This window comes from Podarcis gaigeae (genome assembly GCF_964106915.1).
Source record: "Podarcis gaigeae genome assembly, chromosome: 6".
NCBI lineage: Eukaryota > Metazoa > Chordata > Lepidosauria > Squamata > Lacertidae > Podarcis > Podarcis gaigeae.
In genome coordinates, this window is record NC_139682.1 from 26,489,944 (window position 1) to 26,513,647 (window position 23,704).

General features: G+C 42.0%; 1 protein-coding gene across 17 annotated transcripts in view; it reads left to right on the forward strand.

Annotated features, from left to right (window-relative positions):
* PTPRT (protein tyrosine phosphatase receptor type T) overlaps positions 1 to 22,448 on the forward strand; it is a 605,850-nt gene extending 583,402 nt beyond the window's left edge. For all 17 annotated transcript variants that reach the window (XM_083746111.1, XM_083746125.1, XM_083746113.1 and 14 more), the window contains 6 exons: positions 2,410 to 2,583; positions 6,097 to 6,228; positions 7,656 to 7,781; positions 10,415 to 10,578; positions 11,361 to 11,496; positions 13,016 to 22,448. In XM_083746111.1, the coding sequence (XP_083602237.1) occupies positions 2,410 to 2,583; positions 6,097 to 6,228; positions 7,656 to 7,781; positions 10,415 to 10,578; positions 11,361 to 11,496; positions 13,016 to 13,069 (786 nt within the window). In that variant the 3' untranslated portion in view covers positions 13,070 to 22,448. The remainder of the gene's footprint in view (positions 1 to 2,409; positions 2,584 to 6,096; positions 6,229 to 7,655; positions 7,782 to 10,414; positions 10,579 to 11,360; positions 11,497 to 13,015) is intronic.
* The last annotated feature ends 1,256 nt before the right edge of the window (positions 22,449 to 23,704 follow it).

Here is a 23,704-nt window from a genome sequence, read left to right on the forward strand (position 1 = left end):
TCTTCTGTTTGTTTCTTCGCAGAGAATCGAAAGGTCATATATCTCTTCCGAAACACTGCTTTACACAAAAATAAAAGTGCACTTTTAACCAATAGATTCCATCAGTTTGCTGCTGCCCACTTTTGAACAGGGTCTGGTGGGAAACATCAGTGATTTTGCTGTTTGGCTGAACAACATTAAGTTGCCCTAATTTAAGTTTCACAATCCTGCTTCAGTACCATCTCCAATTTGCACAAGAGGTGCATTCCATATATTATTTGTGTAGAATGTTGCAAGCAGTTATGGAGATCTGGATTTAGGGAAATGTAATATGCACCCCATAAGTTACTACAGCGCCCCACTCATCTTCTCTGATTCAGAAAAATAAACACTTTCCTGGCTCTTTGAAAACTGCAAGACCAGTATTCAAAGCACCAAGAAGGTAGACAAGCATCTATCTCCAGTGAGATATTCTCATTGTATTTGTCACGAGGTAAGAAGTTGGACTGTGTAAGAAGTTGCCACCAGGTAAATGGTTGGAGGCTTGCTGGTGGGGAATGTCAAGACCCAATCAGGAATGTGGTGGCGTCAGACCTTTGGAATTAAGAGCACCAGCAGAGCCATGTTGGATCAGGCCAAAGGCGTATCTAGTCCAGCATCCTGTTCTCACAGTGGCCAAGCAGATGCCAATGGGAAGCCCAAAAGGAGGACTTGAGCACATCAGAAGCTCAGGTCCTGGTTAAGGGCTAGATCAAGTACATATCTGGGCTCCGGCACCTTCTTTATATAAATGATGAATGGGCTGGATCTCACTGTGAATTCTCCTGTGTAGTCACATATGCAATGTACACACTGAAAAAGTGGCTGTCATACATAAAACTAGAGTAGATTCTGATTTATGATCACTCTATGTATCTGAATGACACCCAGAGGCCTTTGTTGGTACCATGACTTTAGTTTGCTGATCTGTATAAAAAAGATTTAGTTTCCAGCTCCTGCCTCTTAAATAAACCCTATGTGCATTAACTGAATGTCTCCAGGGATGGAGAGAAGAGACCAGGGTGACATTAAAAGGTGCAGGTTTGCTTGTTTTTACAGCTAACTGCATGATCTGGAGCTGTGGGCATGCTTGAGTGTTGGTTTATCAAGATTAGTGGGAAAGAGACATTGATGAATCACTAAGAGGCCAAATGTCTAGCCCTTCTCATGATGCAGCTCATCATGTGCATCCGGGCAAAGGAGTGTCATTACAAGGAATTTTAGGTTCTACTTTGTGCCAGACAGTTGCCTGAGAGAACTCCATCAAAGGGATTTAACACTGCAGGAGAGCATTCTGGCCTAAATAATTTTTTTGGATGGCTCTAGTTATCTATAGCATGCATCAATTCCTGCTGAGATCACAGATTTGAGCATCACACATGGATTTGAGTTTGAAGTCTTTTTATTCGAGTTCTGATTTTAATGTTTGGAATACCATGAATCTATGTGAAATAATAAATGAGTGTTATTCAGTATGGTGTTTTTCAATCAATTTAATAGCTACGTAGGAAAAACTGGTTGAGCTTCCAACCTTAATATACTTTCTTGATGAACCGTAATGATTTTACAAGTTTAAAAGCATGAACAAAGGCTCCGAGTGCACCCATTTTTAGTAAAAGCTGATATAATCTAAAGATACACAGTACCTTCTGCTTTGCATTTGACTGAGAATACAGAGAATACAGAAGTTCAAACATCATATTAATATGTCACTATGATACAGAATACTGCTGAGTAATATTCCTTGATTTAGCTCTTTAAATAGGAAAAAATGAAAACACCCAATAACATATGAAGTGTAGCTGGAGTACAATGTAATAATAAATATGAACATTTAAAGCTGAACTTTAATCAAGATGGGCAGATTTCACCTATCACAAGCTTGGAAGCTTCAGTGACTTTTGCATGGTATGGACATTATCTGGTCTTACTATTAGCATAGACATCCAAAATAGCCACAACTAAGGTGATATCAGAGATGATTTGCACCATTATGTTTTATGTGTTGTCTCTTGGTCATATTTTTCATGTTCTTTGGCTGCTCAGATACCTTATTGGGTTCCTGCAGAAAAGCATATTAGACAGATACATTGTCTGAAATATTAAAAATAGTCTCAAAGCAAGTGTTCTGTTTTCATTTAAACCTGTAGTTTTCAGCACTCTGCAAGCGCTGGGGAAGTTTCAAACCTGAATTATGAAGGAAGATGATTCTATCCTCCCTCACCCCAATGTAGCAGTATGAGTTCCAGCCTTGCATGTTGAGAAGATTTATGAGTTCAGTCTGGCTGCTGTCAGATAGATTGGCCAAAGAGAACACTTGCATTTTATGTGTAAAATCACATCTTTTTATGTTAAACACTAATCAGCTCCTGTTTCTTCCCTTGCCTACAGACCCTTAATATAGTAACGCCTCGAGTACGGCCAGAAGATTGCAGCATTGGACTCTTGCCAAGGAACCATGACAAGAATCGCTGCATGGATGTACTCCCCTTGGATCGGTGCCTCCCCTTCCTTATCTCCGTTGATGGGGAATCAAGTAACTACATTAACGCTGCACTCATGGATGTAAGCAAACCTCACTCTGTTGTCGCGTTTTCTTCTGTATAGATAATTAGAAAATGGGCAGCTCTAGCTAAATACTGCCTGCCTGTTACAGTGGTATGTTTAGTAGGATAATTTCTCACAATAATGCTGACACGTTTTGCATAATGATTTTTAAAAATACGAAAGCTGCATGGTGGCACATCTCATTGTTTGAGTTTGCTCTTACTGTCTGCTGCGATACAGCCCAGGCACAGGTTTCCCACCACAGTGAGAATTAAGCAACAGCAAAATCTGTGTAAGAGAGGGCAGTGTTTGTCCCAAGAAGACTAAGAGAAGAAATGAATCAAAGGGTTGCAGCTCAGGGGTAGAGAATGTGCTTGACATGTGAAGGGTTTCAGACTTAATCCCTGGAATCTTCAGTTAAGGGTGAAGAAGAAGAAGAAGAGTTTGGACTTGATATCCCGCCTTTCACTCCCTTTAAGGAGTCTCAAAGCGGCTAACATTCTCCTTTCCCTTCCTCCCCCACAACAAACACTCTGTGAGGTGAGTGAGGCTGAGAGACTTCAGAGAAGTGTGACTGGCCCAAGGTCACCCAGCAGTTGCATGTGGAGGAGCGGAGACTCGAACCCGGTTCCCCAGATTACGAGACTACCGCTCTTAACCACTACACCACACTGGTTCAAGTGGTGAAGACCATGGCTTGAGACTATGGCTAACAGTGCCGAGAAGTGTAGCCCATACTGAGCAATGGTCTGCCTCCATGTAATGCAGCTTCCTCAGAGAATAGAATCATACAATTGTAGGCTGGTCCAACCCTCTGCAATGTAGGAATCCCAACTAAAGCTTCCATGGCAGATTGCCAGCCAACCTCTGCTAAAAAACCTCCAAGGAAGGAGAGTCCACCTCCTTCGAGGGAGTCCGTTTCACTGTTGGAAAGTTAAGTCGGAATCTCCTTTCTTGTAACATGAATCCTCTCTTCCTATAGATGGTCACTCCTAAGAGCAGTCTCCACTGCAAAATGGCTGCAGAAATATCCCCCCATAATTGGGAAGGGGGCACTTGTGTGTGTCTTCCTTGCAAGCACTCCCATATATTTTTCCTTTAGGATGTGTTTTTATCTTCCAATTGATTTTGTTGTTATTTCCTAAACTAAGTGTCAATGGAAATGAACCACAAGCATACTGGTCCCGCAAACCTGTCTGCTTATTCCTTTTCCATTGTCTACTATGTGCTTAGTTCAGGCTATCGTTGTTGTGAGAACCTCTGCTGTACAATCAAATGTTTGCATCTCTTACCCCCCAAAAAAGGCTTAAGATACATTCAGACACAGTATGTAGTCTTGTCAAAGTGATTCAGAGGCACTGTGATAGCGGATACATATCCGTTATCTAACAGCCGAGTGAGCAAAGGCCTTTACTGCTTCACTAAGCAGAAGCTGTTTTCTGCACAACCCGTCTGTGTCTAACTCTGAGTTGTGCTGCTGCCAGCAATGAAACCGCCGTATTTTTCACATTTACAGAGATTGGACAGTGATCAATTCCACTATGAAGCTGAGATCATCCTCATGTCTTACAAACTCCTTCTGATCTTTCACCCCCTGCCCTTATTACAGATTGGAATTTTTAAAAAGTGTTTATTGACTAATAATCAGTAGTGACCTGTGAGGGGGTAGAGGTATGGCAGGCAGAAATAGGCCACCATTTTTGGACAGCAATTGAGGGGAAGGGAATGCAATACAGACACACACATAAGGGCCTGGTGTCCTTAACTGTGGTTCAGATCTATGTCTGCGCCAACATTAACAGTGGTTAATTGTTTCCCAGATGTGCTTCTACCCTGCATTTGAACCAAAATTGGTTTCAAATGCTAGGTTAGAGGCATTTCATAGTTGGGATGAACTATGGTTAATAGTGCAGGCATAATAGCAAACCAAGTCTAATGGGAAATTGTAGAATGGAAGCAATGATAACAAAGGGGGGAGGGAACAAAGATCAAGAAAGCAGGCAGTCTTGTGGCCCATTCCCAATCTCTTAATGTTTGGCATTTCACCAGCACTAGTCCTGATCCACGTTGGTCTGATCTCTATTTTTGAGTAGGAACAGAAGGTTATGTATCCTCCAATTACACTGGCCAATTGTTTCAAGAAGTTAAATGTCTGCTTTTTAGACTGATCCCTTATGCTAATCCACGTGCACTCCACAGATGTTTAGAAGGGATTGTTTACTCACTTAAACCGTAAGCCAAAGTCAAAATACAATAATGCTTTACATATGTAATCTCTTTTCATGCGAGCATTTTCTTATACTTTAAAGGACAGACGAAGCACAGGAATTTTGTAAATCCACGTGATGGCAAAGGCATTGTCAATTGCAGACTCTGGGCATGGTGGGTAGGCTAATCAGAACAAATAATGGGTAGCTCTTCACAGTTCTGTAGAAGAAGGAATATTGTCAGGTGCAGTTTGTCAAGTGTAGTGTTTCAGGCAGGAGGCAAATTGCACACACCCAAACTCCTTCTTCTACATAGCTATTAAAGGTACTTATGATATGTCCATAATCTTCAGAATACAAAGCGGTGGGGGGTTTTGTTGTTGTTGTTAAAAAAGAAATAAAATTAATTACTCAAAATTGTGAAGAAAAAATGTGCAAATAGGATGGAGGGGGAATTTAATCAGTTCACTATTATAGGCAAACTTACTGAATTTCCCCTTGCCAAAGCAATGCATAAACTGAAAAACAGCCATTCTTTGCAATTTACACTTCTCTGAATTTTGCAAAGCAGTACTCTAAGCCAGGTAATGTGTGAAATTTGCATTTTACTAGGGCAAAGTGCATAAAATTGCATATATTAGTGAACACAGCGTATAAACATTCATTGTTGAAGAGAAAAATACAAAGATGTGCATGTTATTGCATACAAATGCATATATTAGGAGAAATTTGCACTGGACCTGATTCTTTTTCTTTTCTTCATAAAGCAGCCTTCGCAAACTGTATCACAAACTGGTTTTGGAACTGTGTGGAATTGAAAGAGTAGCCTTTGTTACAACACAGGGCTGAATTTTTAAATGAAAAGAAGTAAACAACTCCTGTTGTGTGTGTGGGCAGCTGTAGCAGATGCCCATTTTGCAAGCCTGCTTAGATCTTCATATTCCGGCCACTCTGCTTTCGATGTCTTTAGGAAAAGGGAAGTCCTTCTTCCAGCTGTCCCCTTCAGTCATTTCCTCAAATTATCATCATTATTTTGCTGAGTCTTGACACATAAATAATTCATAAGGGATAATCCTTGTTCTTATGGCACTTCTCTAATGAAATGTCTTCATTGGGATCCCATTACAAAGGCTTCATTCATTCAATGTGCAGCGATAACAAGGACTGTGAGGTGCGATTTGTATAATCTGGTTACATGGCTTCTTTTGCCTGCCCACAGCCTCCTGGGTTTAATATTCTTCTGAAATCAATGGTGATTGATTTTCCCCACTAACATTAATCCCTTCTTTTTCTTTCTCTCCCTCCCCGCCAACTCTTTTGTCAGAGCCACAAGCAACCTGCTGCCTTTATAGTTACCCAGCATCCTTTACCCAACACAGTAGCAGACTTTTGGAGGCTGGTGTTTGATTACAACTGCTCCTCTATTGTGATGCTGAACGAAATGGATGCTGCACAAGTAGGTAGTTTCTTTGGGGGGGTGGAGTTGTGAGTTTGTACAGACTGATTTCTAGAAAACTTATTTATTTCAAAGCAGTTGCTTCTCGTGTGATTTTAAGATCAGAGATAAGCCTTGGCAGTCATGGGCTCCTCCCAGATTTCTTTGGACAATTATGTTGATCTTTGTTGCAGTGAGAGGAGAGATTTTCACATGTTGAAACTGCCATATCTGGGGTTGGCTCAAGGCTTCAGGCAGTATACTACTAATGTGTCACATCAGCACGAGGATTTCTGCTTGCGCAATGAAACATTCCCCTTCATCTTCTCATGCAAGCCCTGCACCATCTCCAAATCTGATCCGGAGGGTTGAGGGAGGACGCCTAGAACTGATTAAAAGGATGTACAGGGGGACGGAGGTAGCAGAAATTCTTGTGCTGTTGGAACATTTGCCTTAGTGCTATGTTGGATTCCACCTTTGATTTCTACCATGGCAGTCATGAGGCTGTCTCATCACAACATGTCATTGGCCTACAACATGTAGCAAGGCACACACTCAATTTGGTTTGCTCTGTCTTGAAGGGTCCTGTTGAAGTGATGTACCCCCAGAGGCTAATGGATTCTGCAGGATTCCAAGGGGCTCTAGCAAATTTTCATATTGATTCAGCTGATGCTCCCTATTGAAACTTTGGCACTCTGAGGAATGTAGGGACCACTATGGATGCACTCTCAATCCCAAATTCAATCTTCAGGATTCAGAGGAGAGTCTAGCTGCTGCTTGAAGCACCATTTAGACCCCTTTCTTGCATAGACAGAAAGAAAGGAAAGGGAGATACCTTGGCCATTTCATGTTTAACGCTAAGTGCACTCCTTCTGAAAAGTTCTTAGAATCACTCCCATGCAAAAAAAGGCACTGATATGCCCCCTCACCCATGTTCATGAATGACAAATAGTCCCACAAAAATATGGAAGGAAAAATTTGTCTTTGCCTTATGTGTGAGACACTGTTGAAAGCTTTATCTGAACAAAATCACTTCTGGCTTCATCCAACAAAAGTAAGCCCCAAGGCATGAATCAGTTTGCCTTACGAAGTTCTGGGTTCTGAACAGCATGGAGAGGAGAAATGTTATCAAGCATCTGCTCTTGATGGGTTTTCAAATTCCCATGCATGCAACATCCTCTAAGAAATTATTGGTTTGGTCAATTCTGATGATTGCCAATTTGATGTTGGGGGTCAGGAGGCTGAATAGAGGCTCCCCCCATATTCTATATTCATTATGTTATATGTAGATGGCAAGTCATGTTAAAGGTTAACTATTATAAAGTGAACTATTATAACTGGCTATTTTCTCATTGGATGTAATGGGTTTTAGTGTAAAAGCTGGTATGTTGCGTTTTCCTCCATTCTAATTTTGGTTTGTTGTGTGCTTCCCTTTTCTCTCTGAGCAGCTCTGCATGCAGTACTGGCCAGAGAAGACATCCTGTTGTTATGGGCCAATCCAAGTGGAATTTGTTTCTGCTGATATTGATGAGGACATCATCAATAGGATATTCCGGATCTGCAACATGGCAAGGGTAAAAAGATACAATCCCTGGTTCAAATATTGTCATTTAGTCTGGGGTTGGTCTCCTGGACAACTCCATCAGATCAGTAAGCTTTAAGTATACAGAGGTCTGGCTGCAAAGTTCTCATACACAGGAATAGACTTATACCAAGTCAGATAATTGAGTGGCAGTGGCGCTCCAAGGTTTCAGGTGAGGGGTATTCCCAGCCCTTCCTGGAGAGGTCAGGGGTTGAACCTGGGACCTGAGTTACGGCCCTTCCCCAAGTTGCTTCTTTCCCACTCAGGTGAGCTTCTACCACAGGCTTTGTGAGCTCTCTCTTCCTCTCTACTCCCTACTCCCCACACTGAACCTCAGCTTCTACTTCTTATGGTTGAGGGCTCCCTCTCTAGCTCCCTAGCAGTTGTGGTCTCTTGTCATTCCACAGCTTGAGTTATCTTTAAAATACTATTCACACTATAGCTGCAGCATATCTCATTCTGCCTCCAGTTCTGTTTCCCTGGAGACTACACCTCCTTCCAGTTGTCCTTGAATTTCCCCTGATTGCCCTTGATCTTGGAGGAGCTACACTGGGCAGATCCTGCAGCAAGGAAGTGGGCAGGAAGCCAGCGTGGGCAGTGCTAGTGGGAGGCAAGTGCCTTCCCAAATCAGGAGTTCATGCCCGCAGCCCTCCCCAATTGCTGGACTCATGTCATTAACAAACCTGGTCCCCCCCCCACCCCACCGAGATCTTACCATGTAAGACACAACTTATCCACCTAGAAATATACTTTGCCTCTTTTGTTCTCCCACCCCCAATTAATTTCCATTGCCATCACTGGATGGATCCAGGATCTGCCATAGGGATGGTTAGGGAAAGGATCTGAGTCAAATTCAGCTTCCACATTTTCAAAGAATTTAATGTTGCTTTTTAGCACTCAGACATTTATTAGTACAGAAGGGTCATTTGAGGTAAAACTTTTTTGCCATTCCCCAACAGCAGGAACTTGCATACCTCCCCCACATATTACTAGCATGTCCCTACACACTCTTCTGTCTCTAGATGTGACCCATTCCTGGCAAATGTCTGATCCCTCTAACCTGTTACCTATCCTTATCCTTGAGCCTGAAGATGAAAGGGAAACAGAGTGCTTACAAACTATGATTCTCTGAAAAGTCTCATGAAATCTTGTACTGCCAATGGCAAAGATTACATTGATGTTCACCATCCGTCAGAGTAATTTGTCCCACGCAATTAAGTACCAACTCTTTATTGATTGCTTGTCTGTTAAAAAGGTGGTCATAGTGGGCCTCGGGGAGAAAAAAAGACATACCTTTTTTGTCAGCTACTGTATAAATCAGATACTAATTCCAAGAACTAGCTTTCTGCAAATGTTTGCTCATGACATTCAGGAGAGGAAATTATTGATCCTGTTAGCTACCAGCCATCCCTTCCATGATCTAAACCAGCAGTTTTCAACCAGTGTGCCATGGCACCCCAGGGTGCCTTGAACAACACTGGCCTCCTTCTCACCCTCCTTTTTTAAATAACATTTTATTAATTTTCCAAAAATAACAAAAACATCATCAAAAAGATTTAAACCATAATTTTGCTTGACTTCCCTCCACTCCCCCTCTTGTTTAGGGGTACTCTCATTTTCCTACTCATATTGAAATACTGCCCCTCAATGAGGCCACACTTGGATTCACAAAATGTTCAGGGGTATGTGTTCCCCTGTCTCCCCCCAGAAAAAAGCACAAGGTAAGAGGCTGCCAGCTCTGCAGGCAAGGGGAGACATAACTGGGTTTCTGAGCCCCACAGGGGTGCCACGGAAAGAATGCAGTTGGTCAAGCAAGCTGTGGACTAAAAAAGGTTGAAAACCTCTGTTCTAAACTGTGGATGAGGAACCTGTGGAAATTTACGCACTGCTGAACTACAAATTCCCATGAGCCCCAGCCTGTTTGCCAGGAATGATGGGAGTTTAGTGATATACACACCATACATTTAAAACACATTTATGTCACCTTAGCAGTCATGGTTTCCCTCAAAGAATTCTGCAAACTGTATTTTATCCCTCACAGAGCTATAATTCCCAGCACCCTTATCAAACTATAGGTCCAAGGATTCCTTGGGGGGGGGCATGACTGTTAAAGTAACAAGAATATTTTACATGTATGGTGTGGATGTGACCCTGGAAACCAATATCTGCAGAACCACAGGTTCCCTACACCTAGTATAGATCCATCTCATTCCATGTATCTCCAGACAGTGATTACAAGAGGTCTGATTTGCCTTGTCTTGACATGTCACCCCCAGCCTCATTTCCTCAAGCAGGAGAAATAAGCAAGTAAAAATGAGCAAACCTTGCATCAGTTCATCTAGCATAACTGAATACCTTCCTGTTCTCATTGTTTACTTTGTTGATGTGTCAACATGAATAAACTTTTTGGGGGAACATTCCCTGCAAGTGAAAACAGCCTGAGGTTGCTTCCATTGGTCTCCTTTTACAGTGGGAGGTAGGAGTGGGAAGTAGTAAGCCTCGTTCTTACACTGGGATATAGAGGAGGACTCTCAGAAGACCAGAACATGGACTTCCGAGAGTACATAAAAGGTTTCATACAAGTCCTTCACACAGTCCAAGCAAGATGTATTTCTTTTCTTTTAGCCCCAGGATGGGTACCGTATTGTCCAGCATTTGCAGTACATTGGTTGGCCAGCATATAGAGACATACCTCCTTCCAAGCGCTCCCTCTTGAAGGTGGTCAGGAGGCTGGAGAAGTGGCAGGAGCAGTATGATGGGCGAGATGGGAGAACTGTGGTCCATTGCCTGTAAGTAGTTCGCCTTTGTTTTCTGTGCTAAATATTGGTTACAAAGCAGAAAAGCAGGGAAGCACTGCTGATGAACTGAGCCTTCAGGTTTGCTGCTTTGATGGAACACCATACCCTGAATTTGTACATGTGTATGCCATAGTGCTGCTGATCCAAATGCCTGCTGAGCAGAATTGCATGGAATTGAAGGGCCAGAAAACATCATCTAGTTCAGGGCTGGGACAAGTTGAATAGGCCTTGATCAGCGTCCTGTGGAGGGCTCCTTTGTCCATTGGTAGATCCTGGGGGCTTATCAGGGGAGAGCAGCAAGATCTAGTCACCACTTAAATTTCACAAAGTAACCCCAAGCAAGCAGTGTTCCAGGGCATTGTTGGAAATCTAAAGAGCAGCTAGATCTGGTATGCATCCATGCTGATGAAATGCTAGACAGGAATGTTTTGTTTTTTGTTTTTTGTTTTTTTATGGCCCTGATCTGCTTAAGTATTGGGCTGCTAAGATCCTTCAAACCAAACACTCCTGATCTTTAAAATAATATTCCAGTCTATCATAGAATACAGCCTGCTCAAACCTTTGGAATATTTGTGTATCCCTCTCAGTTCATGAAGGAGGGAAGTGGATCCCATAGTTGGTGTCTGCTACTTCCATGGGCAGCTTTGCAAATGCAATAGGCCACATTGCATGGCAGGATGGGGGGGGGGGAGAGAGACAAATAAGCCACTCCTCAAAGTCCTCAGCTAATACAAATTCCCCTACTTTCCCCATGTCTTTCCTTATGCACCTAGGAATGGGGGTGGCCGCAGTGGCACCTTCTGTGCAATCTGCAGTGTGTGTGAAATGATCCAGCAGCAGAACATCATTGATGTTTTTCACATAGTGAAAACCCTACGGAACAACAAATCCAACATGGTGGAGACACTGGTAAGTACCGCAGGCTGGGTTAGGGTGTAGGAATGCATCTCTAGTGAGATGCTTACACAATGGGCCAGTTTTTAATTAAATTCTGTGGGTGGAATTCAACATCAGGCTAAGGAGAGCCATTCCATCAGCCGGCACAAGCATTCTTGTTTGCAAGATGAAATGCGCTACCCTCCTGCCCCCTGCACAGTGAGTTCTCCTGAACGTTCTGAGCAGATCTGGGGAGAACCAGAGTAGATCCCATTATGCTAGTGGGATTCAACATGCTGGCTTCTGCTAGCGCAAGAACTTAGTTGAATTTGGCCCTACGCTTCAGCTCGGATGCTTTGTGTTTTTGGAGTGATTGCCAATTAATTTGATTCACTTCCACCTCACCCTTCATTGTTGAGGCACTAGGCACCAACTTAAACTGGGGTGCCACCACACAGAAGGCCCTCTAGTGTTAATGCATAACATACCATTTCTGTCTGTGGAACATTGAGAAGGGATCTTAAAGGCCTCTTATGTTGGCCTTTGGAGGAATACAAGTAAAGGTTCAAGTAACAAAGAGACACAAGTATTAGAAATGAATAGTGCTGGGTATGCATTATCTTGGCCACATTTCATTAAGGATATTGAAAGATAAAAAAATTTCCCCTGAAAATAAACAAATGTTATCACCCCCACTGCCACCCAGCTTCACTTGGTTGTGACTGTCTCCATCAGTTTCAATAGACATCAGACAGCTAACAAGGAGCTTTAAAAGCTTTATGTTTCCTACATGTGCACACATAACTCCTCCCAATAAGTTGCAAGCCATAAATATTTGTGCTATAATTTAAAGCCCTTTTAGAATTACATGTCAACATGCATAGCCCATTGGAACTAGTGTGCCCCCCTACTAGTTTGCAAACGTTAAGAAAATAATTATGTTATTTACTGCATTGTTTTTGATGTTTAACCTCTACTGAAATTAATCATGTCACCGCATTCCCAGCCTCAGAACCTGATATCTGGTGGTACCTGATGACCTCATGAGACCTCAGAGATGCTTTCCGAGGTCTTGCGAGACCTCAGAAGTTGCATGCAGGCCTTGCGGTGTGGGTGCCAAGCACCCACAATTTTTTGTGGGTGATTCAGGGACTTAGAGCCCCCTATAGCTGGCACCCCTGAAATGGATACAGTGCTTATCACAATAAACCCAGGACTGGATGGAAATAACCAGTGCTTTTTTCTGGGTGGACGCATACCCCTAAACATTTTGTGAATTTAAGTTTGGCTTCTTTGAGGGGAAGTATTTCAATATGAGTAGGAAAATGAGAGTAACCCTAAATAAACACTTTTTAAAGGAAAGAGGAGTGGAAATAGCAATCTCCTTACATCCCTGCTCAGAGTAGACACATTGTCCATTAATTTCAATGGGCATACTCTGAACAGGACTCATATTGGAGACAATCTAAACTCACGTGCTCAAGTAGAACAGGAGGATGAGGCTTGTAATCACTCTTTCTTCTCATTAGGCTCTCTTTTTCTTCTCTTTTAGGAACAATATAAATTTGTATACGAGGTTGCACTGGAATACTTGAGTTCATTTTAGCCCATGAAAGGTGGAGAGCTTGCTGAATTCCCAAAGCCCTGATGTCTGAAGGGCACTGGTTCCCCTCGTACTTAAAGGGAGCAATGGGGTGAGGAAAGCAAAGCTCTTCACCCTGGAGCGAGAGACCAGGTCAGATCTCAGTGCCATTGGAAGGAGGAGGGATCTGCTACCATCTGCTTTCTCCAGGAACGTCTCTCACTTTTTAAACAACCTACTGTACAAATTGGCAAGCCACGAGGCAGGCTGGAAGACTCTGATTTCTAATCCTTTCTGACTGCTTCACTCTGCCATTTTGGATGTGTATTTTTGTTTCTCCTTGATACAAATGGGGAAGGGGGATTACTGGAATAATCAGTCGCCTTTCAACTCCTCTTTCTCTTCGCCTCCCCCACAAATCCTCACTTTATGTTTTTAGTTTTCTATATCCGCCATTTGGCAAAAGAGGAAAGCTTCAGTAGACCCACGTTAAGGCTTTCAGCACAGTGAGTCTTTGTGATCAGTTTTTCAAATGAAAAGGCCACTGCAATGAAGCTGTAATTTTCTGTCTGCTCCCATTGTCTTAGAAGCAGGCCATGGAACCAAGAGGCTGTTGGTAAATTTGCTGCCTTGGTTGCTACACAGTGCTACTCAATTTCCAATGTTGTGCATGGGTTGGTTCATAGCGGCTGCAGTACTGGTGAAGCAGTTCTGTTAAATTGCACCTCCTAGCCATCTAAATCAAAGACACCCTAAAATTATCTTCATGCTTCAAACAATTATTGGTCTTTGGTTTGTAATGAAGTTAATTGAGTTTTACTTTAAGTACTTGTTTGTGTACAGTGTCTCTTTAAAAGCAGGATGTCATGGAGGGGCAGGCTTGTTATATATCTGCTGGTTGCTTTGCAGTACACGCAGCTTGGAGGTTGTCTGCACCTTCTATATACTGTAGTCATTTTCTGAGGGCAAGTTCTGTAAGAGAATAGGTGATAATGGTCAGTCTGGTAGGCTCATCAGAGATGCAACTCCCTGTTTTGGCAAGGGGCACTAGCCTTCTATAACTGAACCTGTAAGAATGGGTGACAGAAGTTTCACACCATCTAATGAACGGAGTTATTAGGGGAAATATAACATGTGAACTCATGTGTTTGCAGCATAGTCAGGTTTACAGGTTAACCTTGCCAATCAAAATTCTCAAAACAAGCAATGTGATGTAGACCTATCTGACTGTGAGAGTCGAGAGATGATGTAGAGTATTCATAACTCAGAACAAAGGAGATTGGTAAAGTATAGAATTGTTACAATGTACGTGAGATCTGACAGCTCTCCAAACAATCCGATTCCAGATTGGTACATGGTAAATTGATGGTTATGCCTCAAAACAGAACACTTAGCTTTTCTAAATTTGTAAAAGGCAAGAGGAGTATGCTATACCCATCTCCAAATATAGGAACTGTTGTTGTTTTTCCCTTTCAAAAGGACAGAATTCAGGTAGAAGTTGGCAAGCACACAGAGAGGGTTGATGTTGGTATATTAAGGAAGACAGGGGGAAGTTTTATTCTGCAGATTTTTCTGTGAAATCCTAAGAAGCAATTCTTGGAAACATACACTGGACAATTCTGCCTTGCTGTCTCAGGTCAACAATTATATTTTGAAGCTGTAGAACCGTGTGTAAATTGGATAATATGAAATGGCTGGTTGCTGTTTCATCGTGGGCAGCCAACCCTATTGAAATGATGCAGCTGTTATAGCTGTTCATGTATTTTTATAGCTTAGCCATCAGGCTTCTTTAAAGAGGTGCAGAAAGAAAGAAAAAAAATTGTCTCCATCGGTTTCAACCCAGTCCATCATGTTTGCTAGTGTGGGGTTATGCAGCAGCAGCTCTATCCTCCCAGATGACAGGAGTCATTGTGGAAGATGTGATGGCCAAACCTGACACACGACAAGTATAATTACCTGGAAAGTATTCTTAGCTGTAGCATCTCCCAAGAGCTCTTCGCCCAACTTGGCTCATCACATGCCAGCTTTATGGTCTCACAGATGCCCCTTTACATTTTTATCTTTCCAAATGCTTGCTTCATATATTCTACCAAGAAGTAAGCCTGAATGATTCCAGTGGGTCTTACACTCCAGGTAACTGTATTTAGGTGTACATGCAAAAGAGGATATGCACTGCCATATTCACAGTGCATTTTCCCATCGTCATCACACACGTAACTGGCATCGTTGTATGCCACTTATCCTATTTGAAAGCACAGAAGTCTCTAAAATACTATAATGTAGGCCTGAACCATTATCACTCATTGCATCCATATAATTTGCAAATGTTCAGCAATTTTCACAGGCGATTAATGCTCCCACCATCCACTCTGGTAAACTCACGCGATTCTGGTAGACTCACGTCACCCCAATCTCTGAGTAATGCAAAATTCCAGGGGTTCCAAGCAGTTACCCAGGGTTTGTGTTTCCTTTCTTTCAAACCAACCACAAGCTGGGAGAGGGCTCCACCCATTTGCCATCTTGCACAGAGCCCCTTTCCTTTGCTTCCCTTAACATCACCTCAACAGAAAGCTAGCCTGGCTTATATTTTACATTTGCTGGATCCAGGGGTTAGGAGGGTCTCCGCATTCAGCCTACTTTCCCCCTCCCCAAACCCATAACGATAATATTGTCGAATTACTTCCTGTACAGGCTACTTATCTGCAACAGGAAGGTCAAACCTGCCTAGAATTCAATATACTTTTAAAAATCTGTTTCAAAATAGAGCAAGAACACTGTCTTAGTCAAGTAGAATTAGGAAGCTATTCCACAGTGCCCCACAAACTGCACTAATTGGGACTAATAAGCCCCAGAACCTCAACCCCAATCAATTCCTATGTCAGTGTCCTCATGAAAACTCTAAACAGCTGGGCAGAAATTTGGGTTGTTTTTGTTTTTTGACCTTTGTTGAAGATTTCATCAGAAAAGCTCACAATTGAAACAAAGATGAACAACAAAACAATTAAATACACAATAATATTCAACAGTTCAGTCGTGAGTAGATCAGTCATCAAATAAATTTGAGTCACAAAATGCTCCACTCAACAAAGTGTGCAGGTGGTAAAAACTGAGAGAAGAACAAAGAATGGGTTTTACAGTGGGGTGGGGTGGGAAAGCGTGTCATGTACTGTAGTAAAAATGTTGATCGCTTGACTCAGGTGACGCAATTTAAAATCCAGCCAATTTCTCACATAGGCCAGAGCTGGCATCCTGGCCTGATCACTGCAGGTAATCAAACCAGACATGATGGCCAAGATGTGTGGACATATCCCCTGCCATGTAGTTTTCTCAATGAAAATCATTGCCCCCCAAAGCTGATATTTGCCCACATTAGAACAACATATAGGAAACCAAACTAAGGAGGATCAAATCCTTCTCCTTACCTGTCAAGTCCGGAGGCTCATGACATCTCTTTTTCAGCATTGTGAAAGTTGCACCTTTCTTGAAACATTAAATTTGGCCCTGATGATCTGTGTAAGAAACACTTGAATTGCTAGCATGGGTATAACTACTTTCTTTGGCTTATTCATTTCAACAGCAGGTTGGCGACTGAGGGGGGAGGGGAGTTTTTCTGTTAATCAGAAATAATTCCATACAAACCCCTGCTGATGTGATTCTATCCTCTGGTCATTTCATTAATAACTAGGCACTCAGGCTTTAGACACATTGATTTTTGGCCTTTGAAATATAGTGTTAATTTCCTTTTTTAAAAAAAGATATAATAAATAAATAAATAACAGTCGCAATACTGCAAGACATTTTAATTTAGAAGGCACCTTTAATTAGTAATCCCTTTTGCTCTCAAGATATATATTTTTACAAGTTCACTGGGAGGGTAAAATCATTAAATCCCAGTGAAACAATCTTTGTTTTAAATGTGGAAGTAAATAACACTATCGCAGCTAAGGAAGTTGCAGCATTGAAAGCCAATGTATCTGATACAGGGGTGATGGTGGATCCATTGTGAATTGCATACCAGGCCTACCATTGTCAATGCAGTGGGGTCATGCTGCAATTCCTCTGCACCCAGGGAGGGGAGAAAACCTGTTTGGGGCATATAATAATCTGGAAGAAACAGGTGGCTCTGGTGTTGTTGGAAACATGTGAACCTGTTCTTTGGTCAAAATCTGGAGCTGATGAATGGCCCATTTTATGATCAGATACTGGAATCAAGAATCACAAAAGGTGAACTATAACATACATATGTTCAATGTTATTGAGAGAGAGAGAGAGAGAAGGGACATGGAAGAAAGGCAGCCACAAGGATGAGCTGAAGATATGTCTAAATGGGAGCATCCCATGCTCTCAGTTTGGCATGGAGCTAGAAGAGGAGACAACAGTACCTGAAAACAGGTACTATGGTATGTTTGATGCCGCATGCCATTTTCTAGTGCTAATCCCTTTACTGATGTTGATCCTCTGATTCCACCCAGTCTGCTATGCACACACCAGTGCGTGTAGATGCAGTGGGAAGATCCACATTGGCTCATGGCATGAAGTTGGTGGGAATGGTGCACTGAATCAGCACACCAGCCCCGAAAAATTATCAGGTTGGGAATGCAAACACTGAAAGAGTGAAAGAGAGGGGAGGGGGAGGTATAGAGGAACAGAGAGAAGAGAGAAAAGAAGTATCACAAGTGAGAGTGCAGCCTTTCTGGGAATTCAGTTGGTAAAAGGAAAAGTACAGATTTGAACTCCTTTGTTTCTGATGCTGTATGTGAGAGTACAAAGAGAAGCTTGTGGAAGTCAAGAATGTCATTATTAGCTAATGTACTTGGTCACAGACCTTGTTACATTGCACCAGGAAATGTTTTGTGAACTCAGAGCACTGGCACATCTGCTTGGTAAAAACATGATGCTGAATGAGAGAGCTCATCCTAGAATCAGACCTTCTTTTTTATAGCTCAATGTGATATATGCACACATATTTCAAATATAAGAAAATGCACTTTTTTAAAAAAAACACATATATAAATTAGAATACCTAAAACCAAATTAAATCAGTGCAGTCAACAGCTGAGTGGCTGGGGCAGGGGGGAAGACAGAGATGCACTAAGCAAGATTCACTCAGCAAGGTTGGAGACAAGACAATAGACCTGAAGAGCATTTTGGAAGTGGTATGAAAGAGGGAACACTGCCATGGTAGACTCCTTTCAGGTCACTGCTGATTAAACTGATTGTAGGTCTTGTTTTCTTAGATTTGTTCCCTGTTCACATTAAGAACAAATAATGCAAAGCAAACCTCTCCATGATGTCAAATAAATGCTTTTTTTCCTTCAGCTGCAGCATTCACATAGCAAAACTGTGTAGGAGGTCTTATTATGATTATTTTCTAATGACATAATAGCAGAAGTCCTTGAGATGAACTCCCAGCTTCCAAAGGGGCTCCATGTGGGCAGTTAATTAGAACAGATATGTATTTTGTGTGTGTGTGTGTGTGTGTGTGTGTGTGTGAAGGAGGGCAGAAATGTGACCTAATTTTCTTAACTGAGCTAGGAAAAAATGTGTGCGGCATTAGATTGTACACAGATGATCGTTATATTGACCATTGACTGTGCATTAAAGAGCCAAAAGGCTGTGCTTGATATGTTCCTTGAAATTTGAGCATCAGTAATACAATAGTGTTGAGTGATGACTCATTGGTATAATTGCTGTTATTTTTATTTACTTATTTATATTTTGTTTTTCTGCAAACCTTAGCGCAAGCTTTGTTTTTAGCAATGACAATGTGCAAGCTTGTTGTCCCTATGAGAAGGCCATCTCCAGCTAATATCCAAATGTACTTTCCCCCAAGTCCTACTGGACTAGCAATCCATCCTATCATCATTTATTGCCCCATATTATTACATTTTAAAAGAATGCAACTCCCTTGGCACATCTCGTGTGGAATGCTTTACATTATCTGATTCATCAGCCTTACGAGACAGCTCACTTTTATTTTGCTGTCACAGGACAATGAGCTAGAGAACAGGGGCTTCACCATGACCACCTAACAGACATTAATGAAGCTCCAGTAAGGATAGCTGTGGGAAGCCTGGTAAAGTTGGGATGGCAGTGAATTTTGTTGCATTTTAAATACTGGCAGGTTATACTTGGTTTCCACCATTGTGTGGAAGCAGAAGCACTGGTTGTTGAAAAATATGGCTGCCTGAATCCAGCAATAGTGTTACTAAAGTTTATCCTACTGCAGCAATAATCCACGAATGTGTATACAGTGGTACCTTGGTTCTCAAACTTAATCTGTTTCTGAAGTCCGTTCCAAAACCAAGATGCGCCTTCCCATAGAAAGTAATGCAAAATGGATTAATCTGTTCCAGACTTTTAAAAACAACCCCTAAAACAGCAATTTAGCGTGGATTTTACTATCTAATGAGACCATTGATCCACAAAATGAAAGCAACAAACAATGTATTGCAGTCATACAATCAATCAGTAGCTGAACTGGGTTCCACACAGTCACAAAAACAAAACAAAAAGAGCCACAAAAACAAAAATGCAAAATAAATAGCAAAAACAGACAGACCACAGAGTAACACTCAAATTGGAAGCGTGGCGCTCAAATCGGAGCATGTTCAGCTTCTGAACAAAGCTTGCAAACCAGAACACTTACTTCCGGGTTTGCAGTGTTTGTGTTCCAAGTTGTTTGAGTACCAAGGCATTTGAGAACCAAGGTACCACTGTATATGCGTTAGGAAAGGAGGGATTGGGAGAAGTCAGAGAGAGGGAGAAGGAAGGTGAGTTGGAGTTATTGGAGGTTGTAGTTTTGCACAATCTGGTTTGTGTGCCATGTCGTAGAACACAAATAGTTTTTTCATGCTTGGTCCATGGTAACTACACAGAAACCTTCTACACATGGATTCCAAAGTTAAGAGATTTACCATGAGCTGCATCTGGGACATTCCAGAGAGAAAACTATTCTGTGGTATATAGCACAATCCTACACTTTTCTACACATCCTGCTGAGTTAAAGGAGTTGTACTTCTAGGTAATGGCAGCCTCACCTGCTGCTCCCTGCATCCCTCACGAACCTATGCTTTAGTTCATGCTCGCCAGCCATTCAAGGCTATAAAGCTCATTCAGCAGTGCCTTTGAGAAGAGTATTGATTCTGTATTGTTAAAGATTATTTTAGGCTTGAGGAGTGCTTGACATTCTCCAGCCTCCACCACCCTTGAAATAAATGAGACAAGCTGAAATGAAATTAATATTGAGCACAGGATGATGGGAGTGGGGAGGGGGGGGAATCTATTCAAATCATGCCAGTATGCTCTATGTGCTTCTTATGTGGATGATGACAAGTTGGCCTTGAACAGATCAAAAAGTGCATTTAGGTTTCAGCATTGTTCATCCGCCTTGTTGGCAGAGATATTTAACCAGGAAGAAATTTCCCAATATGCCTCACAACTTTCAAAGTCAAAACGATGCTGCCTTGGAACTAATTAAGCAACACCGCTGTATTCTTCTCGCTCACCTTTGTTATGTCAGGAATAGAACTGCAAATGTTAGCGTCTATTTTTCTATCACAGTCTGGCTGGGGAGGCAGGGTGGTGGAGGAAAAACACCTCACTGAGGAGATGAAGAATTTCACACACACAAACACACACACACAGAGAGAAGTGTTCGTTCGAGGTTTTGTGCACAGTCAATGTGAACATCTCCTCACCTTGTGATTGGCTTACTTTCTTGAGGAGCTCGTCACAGACCTAACAGCTAGAGACTATTTTTAAAAGTAGCTCATTTGTTTTTTAAGAGAATGCGGCGGCTGCAGCAAGCGCCTGGCTGAACCCAAACACGATAACAGTAAATCTCTGAAATCTCTCTGCGCCACTAGAAACCAGATTGCCCTTTACGAAAAAGAGATCATTTTTCTTGTACTTTTTCAACAAAGGTGTCTCTGCCATAAATTCTTGCCCATGTCTCGGACACCAAAACAACTCAAGCTTGGTAATGAGAAAAAATGTATGACAAAAAAAGGTGGTGTTTATAGGTTTGGGAGCAGAGCGAATGTTTGAGAAATGAGGCTTGAACACACTTCTCCTTTTCAAACCCAAAAACAGTTTTTGCCACTAATTTGGACCTCATGCTGGTTTCATTCATTGCAGTTATTCATCCCAATGGTGTTAGCTTTAACTGATCATGTGGTGCTGCACTAAGAAGGTCCATGTAAAACATTGATAACAGCTTGAGGTTGTGGGTGAAACTATGGAGGTTTGGTGTCTAAGAATCCCACTGCCTGCTTTGTGTGTATAGCTTTCCAGAAGCAATGTTAGGTTGCAGCTGCAAAAGGAAGAGTTAACATGTCTCATCATTTGCTGTTTGCCAGCAAGCTTTTGGTAAAAAGTCCAAGCAGTTATGGCTGAAATTAATTGTTCATATTTGTGACATTCTTGCCCTGTTATCATCTCTCTCTGCCATTCCCTTCTTTTTAAATCATTTAAGACCCAATTCACAGAACCCTTTGTGTCTGAGAAATGTCACACAAAGGTTACTTTTACAATTGGCATCAAAAAGCAGTCCTGTAAGTTTTGTTTAGAATGCAACTTACCCTATCCTGAAAAACATACAAACACACATACCCCTACTGTGACTGGGGGTGTGTGTCACATTTTGGTGGCTTTCCCCCAGATTAAAAATAGCTTTGAGAATCAGGTCCTATTCACACATTTAAAAAAAAAATTGCAATTGCAAATTCACTTCATCTGGCCTACACAGATCATTTAGGAAGGGCTGGGTTAAGCACTGATCTACCCCTTTCTTTTTCCTCTTTTCTGTTCCCACCCCCCACCCCCGCCCACTCCCTGTTGAAACCAAGAGGTACTGGCATCCAACAAAGGTATTGTGCCAACAGCATTCTTGTTATGTTCTCCCTGCAAGGCTAAGGGGGTTATAACTGTGCCATCAATATCCCAAGCTAGCTAGAAGTTCCCTGTATTAGCTCCTTTGATCCAACTCTTTGCTAGCTGGGAGGGGTTGTTGCATGAGAGCTAAATTTATTTTCATTTGCAGTATCCCCTGGATGCTTAAGGTTACCAATTAAGCTCACTTGTACAGTTTGGATGTTTGATAGATAAAGCACGTATTTAAAAAGGGGGGGAAAGAAAAAATATATAAATACAAAAAAATCAGCACTGTGCGTTCAGAGTTCTTTTCTTTCTAGTTTACAAGAAGGGAAGGTAAAAAAAAATGTCAAGTCAATGAATATCAGATATATTTTTTGACTGTACATTACAGTGGTGTAATCTTTTTTTACAACTGCAAGTCCATCTTATTTATTCTTGTAAATGTTTCCCAGACAATGTTTGTAAAATGGGCTGTGTTGCAAAATCCATACAATAAACCTGTGATCCAAGATTAATGTTTTACTAAGAGATTCTTGCACTGGTGCTTTTTTCTTTTGCATGGAATTCAGTGAACGTGAACAGAAAGGGGACTTCAAAATCTGGTTGCCAAGAACAAGGCACAATGGTCCTCCTGTAAAGCTCAATAAGAAGATAAGCCTTGGAACTAACACTGTGTTTACAATACAGAAGCGTCAATGCCAGGCAAATCAGTCTGGGAAGCATGGGAACCTATTCTCTAGGTTGGTGTGCAGCAGATGCATTCCTAGGCTGCCTTGCGCCCTTGGCAAGGAACTGTATCCATGCACACACACACACACACACACCCTGCCGAAAAATCACTTTACCGCAACATCCCCATTATTTGTCTAAAAATACTGCTAAAATGAAATGAATCCCCATCAATTTAGTTGTGAATGCTTTAATTCCATGGATTAAATGTTCCATGTGGATGTGAAGGTCTGATGAGGGCTGGTGTGTCCTAGCATTGGGTCACCCAACAGTGCTCAGGCAATGAGTCCACTGCCTGAATGCAGGCTAAGGAAGGCGACCCAGAGGCATAGTCTCTCATCTGCTTGGTTTGTGGAACCAGGAGGCTGAAGACACAGGAAGAAAGGCAGCCAAAAGTGGCTGTTGGGAGGGGCTGCCCTGAGCTTAGACTATCTCTTAAACACTTCACAGCCAGTCTGCCCCTCTCCCCACAAAATAAGGGGTACATGATGGCCAACAGTCAACCTTGTAATGTTTACGTGGGCACAATCCATTCAATGGGACCAAGGCTGCAACCCTAGCCGTACTTAACTCGGAGTAAGCCTTGTTAAATTCCTTTACTTCCAAGTATGCATGGCTAGAACTGAGCTGTCACTTCCTAGCTACCGATTGCTATCCATACTTACTGGGAAAAGCATCTCCCTCCAAGTTCAATGGGGCAACGACACTGACTTAGGACTGATAATCCTCACTGAATGGAGGCATGTGCAGCCCTCCTTCATAACTAGGCTAGAGCAATGAGCTCCCCACTGAATAAAGCAGCTTGAGAACTGTTGTGCCGAACCCCAGGAAGCTACAGACCAGAGAGGCGCATTAACGGTCTTTAAAAGCTTAGAGGTTTCAGAGTCCTGAAGTCTGGCAATTCTCCAAGCTTTTTTTCTTATATGTGCAAAGCATCCGGCTAACTTCACAATTCTGCAACGATTCAGTCCTTCCTGCCAATGACCAACAACCCACTTCCAAAGATGCACAGCCCACAATGTAAGATGAACCCCTTTATACACAAAGTTATAT